General features: G+C 38.9%; 1 protein-coding gene across 4 annotated transcripts in view; it reads right to left on the bottom strand.

Annotated features, from left to right (window-relative positions):
* The window catches only part of ap2a1 (adaptor related protein complex 2 subunit alpha 1), a 48,391-nt gene that overhangs the window by 11,146 nt on the left and 14,038 nt on the right, over positions 1–23,207 (bottom strand). For 2 of the 4 annotated variants that reach the window (XM_055004935.1, XM_055004934.1), the window contains exons 3-13: positions 16,804–16,997; positions 16,522–16,651; positions 16,131–16,232; positions 15,263–15,522; positions 14,181–14,349; positions 13,858–13,995; positions 12,681–12,863; positions 12,240–12,337; positions 11,927–12,158; positions 11,551–11,739; positions 11,270–11,424 (exon numbers count right to left, since the gene is read on the bottom strand). In XM_055004935.1, the coding sequence (XP_054860910.1) occupies positions 11,270–11,424; positions 11,551–11,739; positions 11,927–12,158; positions 12,240–12,337; positions 12,681–12,863; positions 13,858–13,995; positions 14,181–14,349; positions 15,263–15,522; positions 16,131–16,232; positions 16,522–16,651; positions 16,804–16,997 (1,850 nt within the window). Of the gene's footprint in view, positions 1–589; positions 653–7,137; positions 7,201–11,269; positions 11,425–11,550; positions 11,740–11,926; positions 12,159–12,239; positions 12,338–12,680; positions 12,864–13,857; positions 13,996–14,180; positions 14,350–15,262; positions 15,523–16,130; positions 16,233–16,521; positions 16,652–16,803; positions 16,998–23,207 lie in introns of all 4 variants that reach the window. The other 2 variants (XM_023286685.3, XM_055004933.1) reach the window with 2 other exon arrangements.

The raw sequence follows: 23,207 nt of genomic DNA, 5'->3' as shown, positions 1-23,207 counted from the left end.
TTACTTAGTTTAATTGCACTGTAAATCAAACGCACTTAGGTGTAGGACAATTAATTGTGGAATCGAAGCCAAGTGATGTGTGACCCAAACTAAATGATATATGAGAAATTACATTACAAAAAGCAATCATTAAGTGTACTCTTACGCCAAATGAAGCAAAAAACAGATCACGGTGCGGCTTCAGTCAAGTCTGTTGCTACATTAGTGTACTAGAATCTGCTGGATTAGTGATAGAAATGGTGATGTCTCCTTTTCAGGTATAAAACGTGTGAAAAAGAGGTGTAAGATAAGGAGAACCCAGAATTTATCAAGATATAAAGAATCATTTTGTAATTTAGTATATAGAGGAAAACTAGTATTAAAGAGTATATAGTCTAACTTGGAAAGAAGCCTGACTAACAGATAAGGCATAGGGTCTCCAATGTCAAAGCTTCGTTTAAAACAGGAATCCATCAGCAATCAGAACTTAATCATAATTTCCCAAGTTAATACAGCACTATGTTGGGTAGGTGTTTTTGACTAAAACTCTTTCTTTGATGAGCTGCAGCTAGGCAAACACACGACAAACTTACAGAGACAAAGACCTTACTTGTTAAGAAGTTCGTCTGCCTCAGACAAAGGAGGAGCAGGATCCTCAGAGGGAGGAGCAGAGCTGAGAGACGACAGGACAGCACAGGGATAAAGAGACAGCCCACAGAACAAAGACGGGATGGACACAGGCAAAAAGAAAAATGAAGATTGGATGGGTAGAGCAGAAAAGGGAAATGAAAAAGCCATCCATTCAGCACAGGAGATAGCAACAGTGTGATGAAGATTGGTTAAAAGAAAGAAGAGAAGAAAGAAGGATAAAGGAATAAAATGCAGAGCTGGTTAGTAAAAGCAGTTCATACAAAAATTCCATAATACAATGCAAGATATCTGATACTTAGATAAACTGTACAACAAATTGCCCTACAGGTTTAAATTTGGACAACCTCTATGATTTTGGTATTGTCTTTAAACATACTGAATAAGAAATAGCTTTGAAAGTGAAGACTTTCAGCTTTGATTTAATAGTGTTTGTCACTATAATGGATGAACAAATTATTGTACCATTACAAAATAAGCAAGGAGTCTAAGACCATTAAAGACACTTAAGGCTGAATGTCAGCACTTAAACCCTATCTGGTTTATCTGGTTTAAGTGCCCTACTGGTTATATGGAAATTCTATGTGATAAGAGTAGAAAGCTAAAATAACAAGAAATTCCTAGTGTTCCAACTCATGCAGACTACACTCTACTCCTGGCACTGTTCACATGTTTAAAAGCACATACACAGTCTAGACATAAAGCTTGATGCCATGCAATATAGTTTTCATATAGTTCATATTTAATAGCGCATATTTCAGATGTTTCGGTTTGCAGCTTGGCATTGTATTTTCATTTGCACAGTGTATGTAAAGACTGTTACTACAACCATTCAGTAGGTCTGTTTCCATTTTTATGTGTACTTCCCATTTGAGCATAAATTACCCAAATAGTAATCTTGAACAATTTGAAAACTCAACACATTGTAAAGAAGCTTTTACATCTGGTTGGCTTTTGAAAAAAAATTATTTGATTAAAGCCAATTGTGATGAATGCAATGGAAACAGACTCTATGCTTCATATTTTTGCTTCACCGAAGAGATGGAAAAACAGCAACTGTGTAATGAGGGGACTGTTATCCTCCTCAAACCAAAAACACACATGAAACAGAAATGCCATATTTACATCCTGTCTTCACAGTTTTTCTCTTTTGGGGTTTTAATTATAGCATACTACAGGAGTACAGATGCAACCACTGCAATAAAAGTGATTACACATGTTGTTTCACCTATATGCATTCAAATTTATATGAAGTGAAGGGGACCCTACACACACTCAAACAGGAATGCAATGACAGAGTGGTTATCAGAAGAACTGGGAGTTTACCCAGTGAGCTACTGGCTCAATGACAAAAAATACCAGTAAGAGAAAAAGAAAGACATAGTATTGCTACATGGACAGTCTAGTGTGGCTGTCATCTCTTTTAATTTTAACTTTGGTCACTTCAGTCCCGTAGCTCTGAGCACCCTCTTGCTGTGTATGTTAGTATCTCCACTGAGTCAATTCACTTGATATGAATAACAAAGTTAAAAATGAAAGCTGTGTCTGACAATCTTAGAGACAATTTAACAACTAAAATTAGGAAAATGCTAAATGTTTGCAACAGCTGTGCATCTGTGTAAGTCTGTATTTGTATTGCCAACAACATAGGAGTGGATCAGCAGAGTGGATTCAGGACCACAGCTACAAGTGAGTCTAGCACAAAACCCAGTACACTTTTACAGTGTAAGCGGTAGGCAGAAGACAACAGGAAAGTGACTGAATTTATTTAACATAACAATGTAATTTAATTAAAAGTGAACAGTAATGTTGTATTGCTTCTTACAATTTAATCAGAAATTCAAATGTGCAAATTATATTAATGAAAGTCTGATGAGCTGAAACTCACTCCATGTTACTATACAAGGATCCATTTAAGACATGCATGTGGACAGCATTGACATATTTTGTTACGTTTTAGTCCACTTGGAGGACTCTGTTCCATACAAGTGCAGCAGACTGGCTTCTATGTATTGTATGCATGCACAGCAGTAAGGAACTGAGTGTGCGCTTGTTCCCTTGTAGCATAGCTGCTAAAGAAATTCTGGGCTACCTGCAGACGTCCACAGAAGCACAGTTTCTTACTTTAGAGCAGTGGTTCTCAAATTTTTTCTGTCGGGCCCCCCTTCGCAGGCCAAAAAACGTTCGTGCCCCCCCCCATAACTTTGTGCGTATATATATATATATATATATATATATATATATATATATATATATATATATATATATATATATATATATATATAAAAACTATGAAAACATGAATATGCAGGGCTGTGTTATTTTATCTGATTCCATTTTGTTGTTTTTCACAGTAAAGCTCAGGGGTGTCAAACTCATTTTAGTCCAGGGGCCACATAAAGCCCAATCTGATCTCCAGTGGGCCCCACCAGTAAAATCACAGCATAATAACCTATAAATAACCACAAGTCCAACTTTTCCCCTTTGTTTTAGTTCAAAAAAAGTACATTCTGAAAATGTTCACATTTAATGAACTATCTTTTTACAAAATATTATGAACCTGAAATTTCTTAAGGAAAACAAGTTCAATTTCAACAGTAGCCTATTATGCCTCAGTTCATCATTTACACATGCATTGTAACTGCCAGATAACAGTTTATCTACAAAAACACAAAACATTCAGTCACAGGTATCTGGAACTGAACAATCTAGTATTTTTACTTCATGATCAGAACAACTTGCCAAGGTCTAGAAATTATTTTAAATTTACAGTTTTACAAATTTGCAATTTACAGTTAATGTTGTTGTAATTTTTATCATTTGTAAAGTCGTCCCGCGGGCCGAAATGGACCGTCTGGTGGGCCGGTTTTGGCCCACAGGCCGTATGTTTGACATGATAACATGTAACATAATAACATAACATAACATTTAACAATGATAATAGTTATAATAATGGTCAAATATTTCAATCTCTCATGATATCTTGGAATTTAAAGGTACATCTTACAATGCTGCATTTGCTGTGGCTCAGATGTTGGATTGATTTCAGTGTACACTGCAAGCTACCCTCACGATTAGATCTACTGCACCAAGGGGAGTCCAACTCTGTTGTTACTGCCATTATTACAGAATAACAGGTTATTGAGGCTAATCCAAACAGCTATCTAGTACCTCCTGATGCAGACAGTGACACATACATGGTGGAAGATCAACTCTACAAGATATCCCAGAGGCTTCTGGCGACTTTCCTGTCACTAGCTCATCCGCTAAGAGGGTGCTTTAAGCACTGCTGATATATTGTGTTCTGCTACAGGGTAGCTTTAAATCCAGACCCTGTGGACAGACTAGTCTTTCAGGCAAAAAAATAAAACTACTTTAAAAGGTTTAAAAGGTGTAACAAAATTACACGTTGACAATGTCTACAATTACTCAAATTTCTATCTTTGATATAAAACCTTTGTATAATAAGCATTTTTCATCTCTGTCTTAGTTGTACTTAGATGTATTCTTCAGGTTTCGGTCATGAGAGTATGTTTCAAAGTAGCAGCGTTATCAAATTTTATATATATATATATATATATATATATATATATATATATATATATATATATATATATATATATATATATATAGACATATATATATATATATACATATATATATACATACATATATATATATATATATATATATATATATATATATATATATATATATATATATATATATATACACACTATATTGCCAAAAGTATTCGCTCACCCATCCAAATGATCAGAATTAGGTGTTCCAATCATTTCCATGGCCACGGGTGTATAAAATCAAGCACCCAGGCATGCAGACTGCTTTTACAAATATTTGTGAAAGAATGGGTCGCTCTCAGGAGCTCAGTGAATTCCAGCGTGGAACTGTGATAGGATGCCACCTGTGCAACAAATCCAGTCGGGACATTTCCTCGCTCCTAAATATTCCACAGTCAACTGTCAGCTGTATTATAAGAAAGTATGTGTGTGGGAACGACAGCAACTCAGCCACCAAGTGGTAGGCCACGTAAACTGACGGAGCGGGGTCAGTGGATGCTGAGGCGCATAGTGCGAAGAGGTCGCCAACTTTCTGCAGAGTCAATCACTATAGACCTTCAAACTTCATGTGGCCTTCAGATTAGCTCAGAACAGTGCGCAGAGAGCTTCATGGAATGGGTTTCCATGGCCAAGCAGCTGCATCCAAGCCATACATCACCAAGTTTGCACTTTGTGATGCAATGCAAAGCGTCGGATGCAGTGGTGTAAAGCACGCCACCACGGGACTCTAGAGCAGTGGAGACGCGTTCTCTGGTGTGACGAATCGCGCTTCTCCATCTCGCAATCTGATGGACAAGTCTGGGTTTGGCGGTTGCCAGGAGAATGATACTTGTCGGACTGCATTGTGCCAAGTGTATAGTTTGGTGGAGGGGGGATTATGGTATGGGGTTGTTTTTCAGGAGCTGGGCTTGGCCCCCTAGTTCCAGTGAAAGGAACTCTGAATGCTTCAGCATACCAAGACATTTTGGACAATTCCATGCTCCCAACTTTGTGGGAACAGTTTGGAGCTGGCCCCTTCCTCTTCCAACATGACTGTGCACCAGTGCACAAAGCAAGGTCCATAAAGACATGGATGACAGAGTCTGGTGTGGATGAACTTGACTGGCCTGCACAGAGTCATGACCTCAACCCGATAGAACACCTTTGAGATGAATTAGAGAGGAGACTGAGAGCCAGGCCTTCTCGTCCAACATCAGTGTGTGACCTCACAAATGCGCTTCTGGAAGAATGGTCAAAAATTCCGATAAACACACTCCTAAACCTTGTGGACAGCCTTCCCAGAAGAGTTGAAGCTGTTATAGCTGCAAAGGGTGGACCGACATCATATTGAACCCTATGGATTAGGATTGGGATGTCACTTACGTTCATATGCGAGTCAAGGCAGGCGAGCGAATACTTTTGGCAATATAGTGTGTATATATATGTGTATATATATGTGTGTGTGTGTGTGTGTGTGTATAAAACAGATTAATTAAAGCCTACAATTATTTTATTGCACTTTGCAGTTTTTAATTAATATTTTTATGAAAGTCCGTTGCTCACTGGCTCTGGATACACAGACAGACAAACCATGGATCAAAGGAGGACTGGATGTTGATCAGTACTTGGGAAGGGCGTCATCATGTTTTACCCAAACTAACAGGGGAGGGAGGCTTTGGCAGACTGTTGGATGCAGCGTGTGGGAGAAATAGAAATAAACTATAACAAGACAAGCTAACAAATGCCAGAGCGAAGTAGTTAGCTATAGACTGCATTCCGATTAGTATTGTGGAAGATGTCTGTCTGTCTGTCTGAGGTACGCTCTTGGGAACGCAACGAAAGATGGCACCTATGAGCCTCATCCTGCATCACTAAAAGGCTTTTTTTTGTGTGTGTGTGTGACAATATAAACCGGGACTATCGTCCCCGACGCAGCAGTCATGGTTTTGAGTCCGACCCACGGCCATTTGCTCTTCTCTCCATGCTAAAAAGGCCAAAAAAATAAGTACAAATGTGGACCTCACAGACTAAAAAGTCTTCTGCACGGTCAGTCCCAGCTGTGGACTTTTTTTATGTTCGACCACTTCACCTCACTTTAACAGGGACAGCTGCTACTGAACATAGACTGTTTCTGCTGCTCCCTGATAAAAAAAAAAAAAAGTTTCTGCTGGTACCTGTTCAGAAAAAATAAGAATACAGATGTATAAATGTTAATTTGTTGTTGCTGGGAAGGTTCCTGTTATAATGTTATGATTGTGGCTCTGGACTCTGAAGGTAACTTGTTTTCCTGTAACAAACCACATAAAACGTTAATGCCCTTGCAGTGGCAAATAGCTTTGGTTTGATTTGATTTAATTACATTACTGTTTAAGTTGAGATTCACAAGAAATGTTTCAACTGCTACTGTGTAAAGGGAATACTGTTGTTAAAAAGCACTTTATTTTTTTTTAAGTGTTTGCAAACCAAATGTGACTGCATTTTTGCTCACATAGCAGTGCTCTAAAAATAAAAGTGCAGAATACACTATTTTTAAATTCATTATTTAATTTTAAGTACAACAATGTGATTAATCGCGATGAATCACAGAAATATCATTAGATTAACAGCCCAGCACTAGTTAAGATACTTAGTCAGCATCAGGTATAGAGAAAAAAAACACTACCCTCCTCTAATGTTTGAAATTCATCAGGCGACAAAGGAGGTCAGAGTGGCTGATTGTGTTGATGTCTTCTACAAAATATTAAAAGGCATCAGCATTTATGTAGAACAAGTGAGGTGCTTTCATGTAAACCTAAATGACTCGTGCATCAAGCTACCAACTTAGTAATATCTATTATGAATAATGTGTTCAATTAAAGATAGAATAATATACTAGAAAAACAACGTAGAGGTGGCACATTTGTATTCATGTAGCCAATTCTAGTTCTGTAGTTCACTACTGGGCCCTTACTCCGAGTCACCAGAACCCTCCACCAATAGGGAATCGGAGGTCTCGGTGGGCTGTTCCAGATCTCTGTCAATGTTCAATCGTGGTAGAAGACAGGAAACAGACACACAATCAAATCAAAATGCACACACGCGCACATACACACACACATAGGAAAAAGGGAAGGAGAGAAAAAGACGAAAGACTGTCACATACACAGCAAGATAAAAAAGAACAGACAAGTGTAGCAGACGTGACCTGCCAACCATGAAGTCTACACCATCTTCTTCTGCTTAGGCGATCCTTTTGACTTCTACAGAACAGGACGTCCGCACAATAGCCAAACGGTACCATTAACTCTAGTGGCAACACCATTGGGACCACAGCATTTGAAGCTGGAGATCTTACAACACAGTGAAGTTGTGCAAAACACTTGTCTGTGAAGCTCTAAAAAAATTACAAGGTCAAATGATATGAGACATGGAAATCCAAACTGCTGCTTAACTTTCTTCAAAGATAATTTAGTAGCTCTCTGAGTAAAGCTAACATCCCTACAGCATTTAGCACTATGTAATTCAGTCTTACTTTAGAATTACAATCAATGAACTCACTGACACTTTCAAATGCAGCAATATTGAGCAAACAGGCTATTTTGGATGTTATCCTTAAGACTAATTAATTAAATATCACCTACTATACTGATCACATGACATATCAAAAACTAACCTAAATACAGACCTAAACAAGTTCGAGTCCTGTTTGGCTGATTCATGTTTTTGAGCAGTTATCATATTTTACAAAGATAGGATTGAGAAATACTACTTGACTATGAATGCCTTCAGGTTGACAGGTCAATATTAGACAAAGATAGAAAGACAGAGCGACAACCAACACAGACACATTACAATTAGTTTCATAGTTGGCTAAACTTCCAAACACACCACAAACTCTATAACTGCAGCTGTGAACACAAATTTACATACACTTCCAACAACCATGTATATCATATCAGTCTTGAATTTCCAATGACTCGTATAACTCTGAATTCTCGATGACAGAATCCCTGAAGCAAATAAATTTTAGTCGCAGTAAACAAACATGCATTTTGGTTCTTTGATAGATTCCAATATTTCTTAGTGGCATGGCCTCCTAACTTCTCATAAGCAATTAAGGTTGACTACAGTTGCAGCCTTCTCTGAGCAAATTTAAAAAGAGCCCATTTCATATCCTGAGGGCAAATTTTGATCACTTTATTCTGTTCATCCTTAGGCTACTGCGGACAGTAGCCAGGAGCAGGACAACAGTGCAACATTACACCTCATTGCCCAACCCTGGTGGCTTTGTCATTATTAGGGTATGGTTGTGATTTACGTTAGCTTAAAATAACATTGCACAATTTATGTCATAAATACCAATAAGCACTGTTTGTGAAGAAGCTTAATGATACTGAATTACTGACACAATCATGCACCGGTACCAATTAAAACTGGTACTTGATACTCATCCCTACTATTAGACTCAGCCACAAAAGCTACAATGGTAAAGTCAGCACAGATCTGAAAAAGCAAAGCACTGACTTGAAAATGTCAGGAAAGTCACTTGGAGCTTCATCAAAGCAGCTACGGATCCCAAAAATCAAATGTGCAACTGCCATGCAAACAGGAAGCCCTTCATCTAGAAGTGGGACCTTTAGGCTCAACTGAAGTTTGCTGCCGATCACATGTACAAAGAAAAGGCCTTAGTAAGGAAGTTCTTTGGTCAGATGAAAATGAAAAGTTGACCTATTTGGCCACAATGACTAGAAATATATTTGGACAAGAGAAGGCAAGACCTTTAAACCCAAGAACATCATACCTATCATCAAGCTTGATGGTGGTAATATTATGTTCTGGGGCTGTAACATAGTCAGTGGAACTGGTGCTTTACACAAAGTAAGTGAAATAATGAAGAAAGATTATCACAATATTCTTAAGAAAAACCTAAAATCATCATGGGGTTAAACCCCCTCAAAAACTTGTGGATTACGTTAAAGACATGTCTCTGTCAGAAAGCCAACCGATTTAGTTTAACTGCACCAATTCTATCAAGAGGGGTACACAAAGATATAAGCAGAAGCTTGCCTAGAGCTTCAGGATGGCTACCAAAAGCACCTAGCTGAGGTGAGAAAAGTTCCATGGGACATTTAATCAAATATTAGCATTGCTGTATGTATATTTTTGACGCAGCAGATTTTGTCATATTTCCACAACATCTATAATGAATCTGTGACATAACCAAAATGGATGACTGTTATTGTTTTTGTATCAAAGACACACGTTTCAATGATTCCATCATAGTAAATGAATAGATACGACAGTTATTGAAAATTCAGACTACACAGTGTTCACAAGTGTATCTAACTTATGGTCACCACTACATTTACATTTATAACAGCAAAGACAGTAAACAATAGCACGTAACAAAATTAGGCTTTGCTATTAAGGTCAAAGACCAGATTTGGCCCAGTCCAGTATGAGAGTCACCATTTGAACAGTCACTGTGTTTACTTAAGTTAGTGGTGACAGCATATTTTTTTTAAATGTCATGTAAACAAGAAACCTGATCTCTGAATTGTATGTTATGTAAACAAGTAACTGGGACAGCGGACAGGCAAATTAACATGGATGAAAGCAGGAAATACTTTATATGCAGGAATGCATCCTTTAAATGTATTTACAAGTATTTCATCAAAGGTTTCATTTAAAGTGAAAGTAAACTAACACAAAGTAGCCTCTAAAGTAGTAGTTTATGCATGCTGGTTTGCACCACTGAACATCTGACTATTTGTTAAGTTCAGACAAATTTCACCATAAGGGGAAGCTCAACTTTGTTTATATGCGATGGTCTGCTCTGTCAGTGCATCGTTAGCTACTAACTTGGTTTTAGAGTAACATGGTTACTTAAAGGAGCAGTGTATATGATTTAGTGGTATCTAGCAGTGAAGACTGCAACCAACTGAATGCACCCCTCACCAAGCATATAGGTGAACTTACGGTGGATATCGCTCCAATTTATAAACAAAAGGCCCTCTTTAGAGCAAGTGATTGGTTAGTCTAATCTGGGCTACTGAAGAAACATGGCACACTGTGGAAGAGGACCAACTCCCTGTGAAGATATTAGGTGTTCATTCTTAGATTTACAAAAAATACAATAATAATTATATGCCAGTGAAAACCGAAACATGACCACTTCATTTCAATTTGTGCTAATAGGTTCCCCATAAATCCTACATACTTTCTGTTTAAATGCATATACATGCATGCAACTTAAGGCATCAGTATAGAAGATTTTACTGTCAAGAGACTTTCCTAAGAATCAATGTCTTGGCAACCCAACGATTTCTGAATGATATAGCTGATCAAGTTGCACTGCTCTTATAATTGAACTTCACTCACACCTGCCTGCTGGTATGGTGCTATTGTGCTCCTTTAGCATAACCAACACCACAGTGTAAGCACTTAACTGCAAATGTGAGTCAATTATTAGTGAATGTGTGGAAGAGAAAAAATAGGTGTATGCACTGTGGATTGAATCCATTTTCAAACGTCAAGATTTACAAAATGCACAAATGTGCTAATCGTTGTCAATACTAAATCTCTTGCCTGTCCTGCTTCTTTTTTGTTAGCAAAGAGCAGCGCATATCAGTTTTAGGAGTCAGTGTACTAGGACCTTTAATATGTGGATCAAACTGGTGTATCCATTTAGGTACTAGACTTACAGACCAATATATTACAATCAAATAGACATTTAACCAACATTTACTAAGGTTAAATAATAATAATACATTTTATTGTTAATGCACTTCTCATTTCAGCAAAATCGTAGTGTTAAAAAAGTGCTAAATGTCCTTGATTGGGGAAAAAAATTGATTGGTGTTTTCAAAGGCTATACTTGTACCTGAAGATGTTGTGCTTATTTTAAATTCCTCTTTACTCCTTTGAAATCATCATCAGTTTGAGGCTCTGTTCACCAGTCTAGTTTTTTCCCCATTTATTTTCTGTCTTAAACAGACAGTCTCTTTCTCTGGCAGTTAGCATTATTAAGGAACTTTCTTGAAGCCACTCATACTGGACTTTGGGTTACATCTACATCTTCTAATCAGGAGATTATCTTTCACCTTAGGAAGCCGTCATCGTTTACAGCAGCAGAGGGTGCAGCAGGTCCTGCCTCAGAGAACACATCCACCAGGAGGTTGCCAGCGCTGGCTGGAGCAGTACCAGCAGGAGCAGAAGAGCGAATCCCAAGTAGGTCGGCTGAGGGTGATGGAGTGGACTGGAAAACATAGGACACTTAGAGTAGAGTTATGAAAATGAATACTTTTAACACAGTTGCTGGTCTGCACAAAACCCGCAAGTGTGTCTATTTGCAGCCAAGCCCTACTACAGAATGTCGGCTTACAGCGTTAGACGCAGACATTGCTGAGGTGTCTGGCCCTCTGTCACCCCCTCCATTCAACTCCCCGCCCTCCCTTTTGCTATCTTCCAGCTCTGTCACAGACACAGCCCCAGGCCCCTTCTTCTTCTTCAGCTTAGCCAAAATTGATGACTCCCTCTCTGGGAAGGGAGGCATCTCCTCCAAGACTGTGGCCTGAGGGAAATAAAGAGAGGACAAAGCTGTCGGATTGGACTACATCTGAGTAAAAACACAAATCTTAGCAGATGGACATGTTCGGCAAGACCAAGACTGGAGGGTCCTGGACTGTGCTCCTCACAAATATTACATTATGATTTATGAGCTGTGTTGACTTTGGTCAAACAGGATCATCAAAACTAACCAGAACATCAGTGCTAGCAATGGAAGAAAGCTTCAGATACTCGACAGCACGCTGCTGCAACTCCACATCTGAGTTGCGGATCTGGCTGTCGCAGCGCAGCACCTCTTGGATGGTGGCCTTGGTCTCTGGGAACAGGTTGATAAACTTAATGTAGGCTGACAGCAGCAGAGCACGAGTCGGCACAGAGCACAGGTGGAACTTGGAGTGGAGAAGGTTGAACTGGACCAGGGGGCTAGATGATAGAACAGGAAAGTTATCATTTATCCTTTCAATTGTCAATTTTGCACCCGCAAAAACTACATGTGACCCATACCTGGAGCGTGGGTCACCAGCGATCAAGTTACCAAACTCTCCCAAAATGTAGCCTCCAACCTTCACCATGTTCTCATGGCAGGCAGGGGCTTGCAAGGCCTGGAATAGACAATGATTCTGCAGTGTTAACAACAAAAAAAGGCAATGCTTGAGCTTATTATAAAATGACCAGGTAACTTTCAATCAACAAAAAAATATTTAAAGCACTACAGTTTTGAAGCTCTCCACATTATTTCATGTTTTCAGACTCAACCCTCTAAATGGTACTGACGATACAGATATACACTTCACACATTTCCATTAGTGCTAATCAAGTCTTGTGGTTGGGCAACCATCTTACCAAATTGGACTAATTTGTGTACCCCTCTGGTAAAGAATGGCATCCTCACTTACCACTGTCACCAACAATACCATTTTTTTTTTTAGATTTTATTGTTGGTACCTCAAAGACCGTCTTGGCAGCATAGCCTTGCACATCGTCTCGGTTGATTACGATCTGAATGACACGATACCACACCTCTTCGCTGACGTAATCACCAGCAATGCGGATGAGGTTGAGAATGGTATCTACATACCAGGAGTAATCCACAGCATATTTCTCTGCAAGTATGGCCACTTTCAGCACCTGAATGAGGAAAGCACAAGAAATAACATTTCCATAACTCGGTAATCAGATGAAGTAATGACCGTTAAACTTAAATGTTTGGTAAATGTTTTGAGTTTGCCAGCGCTAAAACATTTCCTAAAGACTGCTGTATTGTTTTGGATATTAGTGGAAGCAATATGCAGCAAGTGGAAACCCTCCACTTGACATTTTTAGAGTAATATAGCTTGTGCAAAGGAAGCTAGTTTATATGGAGCACTGAATGGGCACCATCTCTTCTCAAAGATCTACGTAGGAAAGGTTCCTTGAACATGTTAAACACAGAAGAGTTTTATACTATAAAACAACTGTGAAAAAAATTTGCTGATTTCTATGATGCACCTTATTAAATATATATTTACAAATTATGTTTGGCTTATTTCTTTGCGAAATACATACAGTTCTTGCGGTGATACTGGTGAAAGGAGTATGTTACTGTATGTAGATCCTTCAGCTTTTGTGTTTTTGAGAAGCAGATTACCTGCGGCTATTTTATAACTTGTTGCTTCAGATTTTTCATAGGTGACAAAGTACTTCCACTTTGATTGGTAGAGTATGGGTATAGTTATTTTAAATTTTTTACCTCATGTAATTGAACAATTCTTAGTGCTGTCTTTCCTTTCCCCACCCATTATGACAAGGTTAATTAGTACCGCAGAAGAGGCCAGTTTAAGGTGATCTGCCAAATTTCAGGCTGGCACAACCATCAAAAGGAAAGAAAAAGGTTTTACCTCCTAAAGCTAATACTGTTGATAATAAACTCATACTGAATTCAAATTCAATCATTGGTATTATGGCTTGCTCTAACATAGTTGGATGTTTATAGTATTGATTATGTTCAGACTTTCATGGCAGTGCTTTTTTGTTTGTTTGCCCCTCCCAAATTACCATTCACCAACTAGTCAGATGTTTAAAAAAAAAAAAAAAAAAAAAGTAGCATAATATGAAATATTTTTTGATCATCTCTCACACCCACCATTTCTTCTCTGATGGAATAGTCTGCTGTCTCAAGGTAGCTGAGCATCTCAGCCACAATCTGCTTTGCATTGCTGCGATCACACATAGCATACAGCAGATCAGCTGCCCGCTGTCGAACACTCACATCCCTCTCAGTCTACAAAAACAGAGACAACCAGTGACAAAATAGATGAGAGACGATATAACAGATGTGGAGACAGACAAGTGACCAATGTGTCGATTAGTGCTACTGACTGTTGTAACAGTTAAACTTTCTCTTTTTTAAAAATAAGTTGTGATGTTTTTGAGTGAGTGACTGTGTTTCAAAGTGTGAGGCACCACCTTGAGGGCATTGATGACAGTCTCAATGTGTGTCTTGACAGCTTCATGGGAAAACTCAGAGCTGGCCAAAGTACACATGCTCTCCAGAGCTAGGTAACGCAGGTTAGTCTCTCTGTGCTGAAGGAACTGGCCAAGCTGGTTACAGGCTCGCACCAGCAGGTTGGGCTCACTAAGGAACAAAAATCACAGCTTATTTTACTAGTTTCACTTACTGTTAATTAGGGTGGCTGATTATGTTAAAAAGGGTAATCACAATTATTTTGATCAATATTCCAAATATCAATGTCAGAGCTGATCATGTTCACTAATTGTTGGAAGCCAAAATCCTTATGAATATATCATCATAACTATTTGTTATGTTATTTGAGGACAGGTCTTTCTTGAGAATGAGACCCCGTGTCTCAATGAGATTACCTGTATAAATAAAGATTCAATAAAAAAAAAATTTAAAAAAATAAAAATCATGCTATTATGTGCTGATGAGCATGGATACAAATTGGCAACTATACAGTTTTAAAAGAAAAAAAAATTGTTAGAATTAATTAATGAGAAAATATTTTATTATAATGAGAAAACTTCATGACATCAGGAGTCCCTCCATTTATGCCACTTTAATCATCATTTCTTTGGTTGGGTTTTAGCCAGTCTTATGGTGCAGTGGAGTAGCAGTGATGCTTACTTTGTGTCATAAACAATCTTTGGCTGAGTGCAGAAAGTTGTGTTATTCACCAAATCTGATAAAGACAAAAACTTGACAACAGCAAAGTTTCATTTTGGCCTATCAAGTAGAATTAGTGATGGTTACAAACGGTACAAATAATGTGATGGTTCACAATTTAACCAATTCCAAATAAAAGTGAAAGCTGTACCCTGATTGTTTTGTACAATCTTTGCTAATTATAGTGTACAAACTCAAAAGGCACACATTTGTGCCAGTTACTTTAGCACATTTGCACACAAAAAATGTAACTGGTATATGCAAGTGAGATCTTCATACTGTAGAGGAAAGCAGAGGTTGTGGTTTTTGGAAACCAATTTAGCATCAACCTGAACATTGGCATCCATTTTCTAACTGGCCTCACCTGTCATAGTGGATGATGAGAGAGATAGCCTCAAACAAGATCGCATTCTTGGCATTGGAGTGCTGCACTTTCTTGGACTTTGGCGGCTCCTGGGCCTTATTGAGAATTGTCTCCAGACACTCCACCAGACGACCCTTGACAGCACCATCTTCTGGTGGTGGGTAACACTGCAGCAAGCGCAGAAGCTTGCAGGACAGCCAAGGTGCCGGCACAAAATAATATGTGTAATCCTGCAGATCAGTGGAGGCTGACGACACAATCTGAAGAAAAGTTTTTTTTGTAGTTATGGTTAGTCACATATGAACCAATGCAAAACCCTGAAGAAACAGTCATAGTGTACAATGCAATAAAGTCTCCACTCTTTTCAAGAAATAATTTCCCACAACATTTTTAGTGGCATAAGGCTCTCATGACAAAATGAAATTATGCCCTAGACCATGAGTGTCAAGCTCATTTTATCACAGGTCACATAAACATTATGATTGCCCTGAAAGGGCTGGTAGTAACAGTAAGACTGTAAAAATATAACTATACCTTAATATGGTAAATAATCATCACTGTATTTGATTACTATTTATTCAAAGTACAAATATTGTGAATGTGTTGATGACAGATGACAACTTTATTTGCAAAAATGATAACCAAATAAGTGGCAAAGCATTAAAATATAAATGTGGTAAAGTGTAATTCAGCAGCTGATCAGCTAAGGTTGGGAACCCTAAGATTACTATATACAGAAAATAATAGAAATATCCAGTATCTACAGTCATCAGTATAAACAACAAATAATAAGATAACTGGCAAAACCGTGTATTTCATAATGTTCCACAACAACTGTTCAAGTTCTGTTCACAGCATGCACACTCACTCTGCTAAGTCGTGAAACAGCCAGGGAAACACAGGTCTTGAACTCATCTGGATTCTTCTGGCTCAAACAGGTGATGAGAGAGATGGCTGCTGTAACCACACCCTAAACCCCAGTCATGCGCACATGCCAAAATATGAAAATTAATAATCTCACTTATCCGTTACAGCTCACAAGACAACAATGGTACAACTCATTTCATCATTTATAAATGATGTTTGGTGGGTAAAACCAAAAAATTTAAATACATTGCAAAGGTGTTAGCTAATCAATGTTAGTTTATATACAATATTAAATGGTTTCTACTGTCAAGACTATTTAACATAAACAGGCACAATAAAGCTGTTTCATTTAAATATATTGCTAATATCTGGGGGTCAGGTTGTGCTCTTACCATGTGTTGGTCATTGAGCAGGTGCACCACGCGTGATGTCCATTCACCCATTAGTACCAAGTCAGGGGAGGTCTTATAGAGCCGCAACAGACACAGGGCCGCTGACTGTTTCACACTGTCCATTGTATCACTGTGATACATCACATTATCAGCAGTTAGGTGAAGTCACAAAGAAATGAAAAATAATAGTCTTTGGCTTCACTATGCACAGCAAAACAGAAAATTAGCACGACTGAGAATTTGTATTTATTTTACTTCCTTCTCCACTCCAGCTTTGCTCACCCAGCAACCAGGATCCGAGGGATCTCACTGGCAAAGGCCTCAGCCATCTCACGGCTTCCCACATTTGCAATACAGTGAAGGGCCAGGCACATGAAGGTGGGATTACGGCTGGACAGGTCATTCTTGATGGCATTGTTGATCAGACGGATGAGCTCACTGTTGCTGTTTACCAATACTGAAATGAACAGGTAGCCCTGAAGAAACAAAGAAAAAGGGAGAAGGCCGCTGGTAATGAGGGGCATTAAAAGTGACAATGGTAAATTTCAACAATTTCCTTAACCTATAATCAGCCACGTTACTAACATCAATTGATTGTTGAAACAAAGATGAAACAAAGTTAATATTTTGTCATATGCTGATATAACTGTGTTGTTTTTACTGTTGATACTTGATGTTCACTGCATAATTGACTTGGTTTTATTAGGGAGTTGACGAGCAGAAGGCAAATGAGCTGCTGGCTTCCACAGTCAATAACCTTTAAAAGTTTAACCTCTTCACAGCGATTTGACAGCAAAATATTCTACATAGCTGATCTACATGGAGTGACATGTTCACAGCAGTTGATATTAGTCCAGCTGATCAGCTGGACCAAATGTTCACAAAGAATGTTTATTCGTCCAGGAAATCTGTCAGTATTTACTGCCACCTCTAAAATGTGTCTTTACTCTGAGGAACGGTGACACACTCCATCATTTTAGTAATGGTTTGAAGTATGTAGTCAAGAGTCGTGCTCCTGCAGCTAAAGCTGCTAATGATCAAGCGCCACCAGATACCCATTTCACAACTTTATGCTACAGTTCATCAACATGAGTGCTCCAGGTTAGCAATTAGACAGCTAACTTTATGTCATCCTTATAGGCAGTCTGCCAACACGTGTAACTCCATCTGTTTAAAAAGCAAGATTAAACCACGTGGACAAAACAGGGATTACAGCAACTCTACAATAGATTTTGTGATAGTTGCACTGCATTTCCCTCTTCTTCAGCCTCGTTGGTCAATACTTCAACTTTGTTGGTCAACACATTAGTTGATTCAATTATTATTGGCAATTAATTAACTGATGCCAAGGCGGGTAAAAGAGAAAAGAAAAAACAGAGTGCAGACACTTCTGTAGTGGAGGCAGTCTAGTCAGTGTGGCCAGCTAGGAGTGCATATCAGTGGGTGCTGTGAAACAGTGGGAAATGCGCCAATGCTGGATGTCACATTATCCAAAAGAAACCGTTAAGATTTATATAGCGTTCAAAGATCAATATAAACAGTTGGCTACCCTTAACAGCATATTCACTGTGTACTGTCTGTATAATTAGACTGACTCTGGTCTAGCGATATACGAGAGCAAGGCCAATCACAGGAATGTTTTACTGGTCAGTATTGGTAGAGACTTACGTGTGACTTATTTCCACATAGAAAAATAGAAAAAATGCAAGCTGTGTACACTTTCATCAGATATTCCACCTAAATATAAGGACACTATATTCATTATCTCAAGTTCATTAAACACTTGTTCGCTATGCTGATGTCAGAAAGCTTCAAAAATGTCTTTGTTACTCTGTTCCTTTACTAGCCTAACTCCCACAATGCGCTCTGCTTGCCAACACAGAAGTGCCTGCTTCCTCAGGTCGCTTTACTGTTAAGAGGCTCTGCCTGAGGGCACTACTACATACAGTGGGTATCGAAAGTTTGGGCACCCCAGGTAAACATTTGTATTAATGTGCATAAAGAAGCCAAGGAAAGATGGAAAAATCTCAAAGGCATCAAATTACAGATGAGACATTCTTATAGTATGTCAAAAAAAGTTAGATTTTATTTCCATCATTTACACTTTCAAAATAACAGAAAACACAATAATGGCATCTGCAAAAGTTTGGGCACCCTGCAGAGTTAATACCTTGTACTGCCCCCTTTGGCAAGTATCACAGCTTGTAAACGCTTTTTGTAGCCAGCTAAGAGTCTTACAATTCTTGTTTGAGGTATCTTCGCCCATTCTTCCTTACAAAAGTCCTCCAGTTCTTTGAGATTTCTGGGCTGTCTGTCACGCACTGCTCTTTTAAGGTCTATCCATAGATTTTCAATCACGTTGATGTCAGGACATTGTGAAGGCCATGGCAAAACCTTCAGTTTACACATCTTGATGTAATCCACCGTGGATTTTGAGGTGTGTTTAGGATCATTATGCATTTGTAGAAGCCATCCTCTCTTTAACTTCAGCTTTTTCACAGATGGCCTCAAGTTAGCATCCAAAATTTGCTAAAATTTTATTGAATCCATTTTACCTTCTACTCGTGAAATGTTCCCTGTGCCACTGGCTGCAATACAACCTCAAAGCATGATTGATCCACCCCCATGCTTAACAGTTGGACAGAGGTTCTTTTCATTAAATTCTGTGCCCTTTCTTTTTCAAATGTACCTTTGCTCATTCCGGCCAAAACGTTCTATTTTAACCTCATCGGTCCACAGAACTTGTTTCCAAAATGTATTAGGCTTGTCTATATGTTCATTTGCAAACTTCAAACGCTGATTTTTGTGGTGAGGATGTAGAAGAGGTTTTCTTCTGACGACTCTTCCATGAAGACCAAATGATCTTAATTTGGCATATGATCTGCTTTTCACAAGTGTTATACAGGTCATGTCATCAAGGATGCCATGTGTAAGTATTTTATTTAGAGATACTTGTACAAATAGTACAAGTATCTCTTTATAGTGGAATAATGTACCAGAACTCCAGCGTCTGCCAGATCTTTCTGAAGGGATTGTGCAGTCAAACGTGGGTTTTGACTTGCTTTTCTCACAATCCTGCGAGCTGTTCTGATATTTTTCTTGGTCTTCCAGATCTTGCTTTAACTTCCACTGTTCCTGATGACTGCCATTACATTCCGAACAGAGGATATTGGCATCTGAAAACGCTTTGCTATCTTCTTATAGCCTTCTCCTGCTTTGTGAGCGTCAACTATTTTCAGTTTCAGTGTTCTAGACAACTGCTTAGAAGAACCCATGGTGCTGATTGCTGGGGCAAGGTCAGATGAGTCTGGGCATTTAAAACCTTTGAGATTGACATCACTTGGTCTTTCCAGACGATATTGTGAACAATCCATGACACTGTCAGGTCTCAGCATTCCAAAGGGGGCGGTGCATGCTATAAACTCTGCAGGGTGCCCAAACTTTTGCAGACGCCATAATTGTGTTTTCTGTTATTTTGAAAGTGTAAATGATGTAAATAAAATCTAACTTTTTTTTGACATATTATAAGAATGTCTCATCTGTAATTTGATGCCTTTTGGATATTTTTCCATCTTTCCTTGACTTCTTTATGCACATTAATACAAATTTTTACCTGGAGTGCCCAAACTTTCAATCCCCACTGTACTTCAGCTAGACCTACAATATTTGCAATGTGAATAATCTAGTAAAATGGGAATTCAACAGACTATACAGTCCCTGACAAAAGTCTTGTAGCATAACTTAAAATGGCATACAATTTTATTTCTAATCAATCAATTGATACAACAAATGGTTCATTTTAAAGTCAAGGGCTTTCAAATTAATAACTGGGTGCACAATGAAACTGTCAAAAAGTGCCCCAATATTCGGAGCTTGGTAAAGCACATTACATCTGTTTTTGCAATGACAAAAGTCTTGTCCTGTCTTTAAATGATTCAACCAATCACAGATTAGAGCTTCACCTATGAAAAATACTGTAATTAACACATTCCCAGGTGTGACTAAAAAGAACCCCAGCACACTAGTCCTTCATGTGAAGTGCAACCTGACCTCTGACAACATGCCAAAGATTCAACCACAGACCAAAGTGCTGATTATCAAGAGCCTGAAGACCCGATCTGCTGCAGAGGTAGCAGATATCTTTGATGTATCCAAACATCAAGTGGAGAGGATAAGAAAAAGATTTGAAGAAATTGGTGACATTCATGACAAGCCCAGGTCAGGCAGACCCTGTAAGACAACTGTTCAAGAGGACCGTTTGTTGCTTTGACAGTCCAGGGCCGGCCCCTTTTCAACTGCAGCGGAGCTATATGCGAACTGGTCACCAGAAACCCCTGTATCTACAAGAACAGTTCGTAGAATTTTCTCACACACTGAATTCCATGGTCAAATTAGTGCACAGAAAAAAAGCATGAAACAGAAGACAGCAAAAAAAAAAAACTGTGTTGCATTTGCCAAGGCCCACAGCTTGCAGAAAGGTGGGACAGTGGAAAAATGGCAGAAGATTGATTTTTCTGATGAATCATCCATTGAACTGCATCCCAATCAACACAAATGCTGCAAAAGACCTGTTGGAACCCACATGAACCCAAGACTCACCCAGAAAACAGTCAATTTTGGTGGAGGAAAAATCATGGTTTGGGGTTACAGCCAGTATGGGGTGTGCGAGAGATCTGCAGAGTGGATGGCAACATCAACAGTCTGAAGCATCAAGGAATTCTTGCTGCCCATTACATTCCAAACCACAAGAAAGAGCAAATTGTGCAGCAGATGGCACTCCTTCTCATACTTCAGCCTCCACATTGAAGTTCCTGAAAGCAAAGTAGGTTAAGGTGCTTCAGGATTGGCCAGGACAGTCACCAGACATGAACATTATTGAGCATGTCCAGGGTAAGATGAAGGAGGGTTGGAAGATGAAACCAAAGAATCTTGATGAACTCTGGGAGTCCGGCAAGACTGCTTTATTTGCCATTCCAGATGACTTCATCAATGAGTTATTTGAGTCATTAATGAGATGTATGGATGCAGTCCTCCAAGCTCATGGGAGTCATACATGATAAAAGGCACCATGACTTTATGTTCTGATGTTATTGTAGCATGTTTCTGTATTCAAACTAAAGTAAATACATAATTTCTACATTATTTTTGTGTGCAACAAGACTTTTGTCCTTACAAAACAAAGCAAATTTCTTCCTTCCAAGTCTGAGAGTATTCGTGAGGACTGACTGTGTGCAGCCCAAAAATTTGTGACTGCCACTGTAGACAATAAACCACATTTACTGTGTATATGCCAGAGAAACAAGTGTTGCGTAAACAAGTGTTTGGTATGAGGAGAAACTGTACAATGAGATTCTCTGTCATCCACACCTTTACAATTTATCATCAAAATTGTAATGGAAATAGTTGTTGCTAGACTTTGGTGGAGCTTTGATTTGTAAGTGCTTTCATTAATGGACACCAAACACAATGGGAAGTCCAAATTTCTCTATGCTGGGCACACCTCAGGAATAATGACTGGTCTTCGCAGTCTCCACATCTCAACCCAACTGAACATCTATGTGATATTTTGGACAAATGTGCAAGAAATAAGGGAATATCATTTGCAGGATTAGTGTTCCACCCTCCAAGTAGAGTTCCAGAGACTTATAGAGTCAATGCCAAGGTACACTAAAACTTGAATTTCCCTTGGGATTTATACAGTATCTATCTATCTATCTATCTATCTATCTAGTAATTCGTGGTGTTGTCATCGCCCCAATTCACGCGAATTCTGCGCGACCTTGCAACTTTGTCCAATCACCGCAACTTTTCCACAATTTTGGCCAGCCTCCCATGAGTTCCAACAATCATAGCAGTCTGCAGCGCAAACGTAATGCATGTACGTCACCAAATTCATTTCCTTGCTTTTGGTTTGAAGATGCAGATATGTCCCATTCTAATGTCTCTCATTTACCAACAAAAAGTACTGCTGAGGACTGTACAAAACAATTCCCTGATGTTCTTCACCAAAGCAGAGGTAAACTGTTTTACACCTGTGCAATACTGTGGTGGAATACAAAAAAAAAAAAAAAAATCATCAATTGATAAACACTTTTCTACCACAAAACATATTAGGAAAGTGGCTGAAACGAGTGGACCACAGGGCCAGGCAAATCACCGTGATGGAAAATGTTGCAGCCAGATCTGTTGTGAGCACTGAAACAATGAAGGGAAGTTAGAGTCATTACTCCACCAAGGAACACGGTGGAGTTGTGTTACGATCGGTGTACGTGAATCATTCCTCTGTTAGCAACATTACTCAAAAACAGACCAACGGATTTGGAGGAAATCTTCAGGGAAGGTCAGAAATGACACAAGCACCAAGTGATTACATTTTGACAGTGATGCAGTTTAAAGTCTGGATCCACGGATTTAAGGATTTCCCATTGAGATAGCGGCACGGTAATCATGGCAACAAGTGAACGCTACCTCAGTGGCCTGCTGACGATCACATCACTGCGATCCTACTATAAATCCACCACTGTGGACGTATCGGAAATGATACAAGGAACAACTGATTAAATTGTGGGGGTGTTTCTAAGTCCCATCAATTCCCACCGCCCGCTACATATTTAGGTCACGTGATTCGGTACGTACACATGCATAACACACGCCTGTGTTCAGTGCAAGGGCAAGTAATTAACAGT

Source organism: Amphiprion ocellaris, chromosome 19 (genome assembly GCF_022539595.1).
Source record: "Amphiprion ocellaris isolate individual 3 ecotype Okinawa chromosome 19, ASM2253959v1, whole genome shotgun sequence".
Classification (NCBI taxonomy): domain Eukaryota; kingdom Metazoa; phylum Chordata; class Actinopteri; family Pomacentridae; genus Amphiprion; species Amphiprion ocellaris.
The sequence above is the reverse complement of the archived record's forward strand: the minus strand, read 5'-3'. Positions and strand labels throughout refer to the sequence as shown.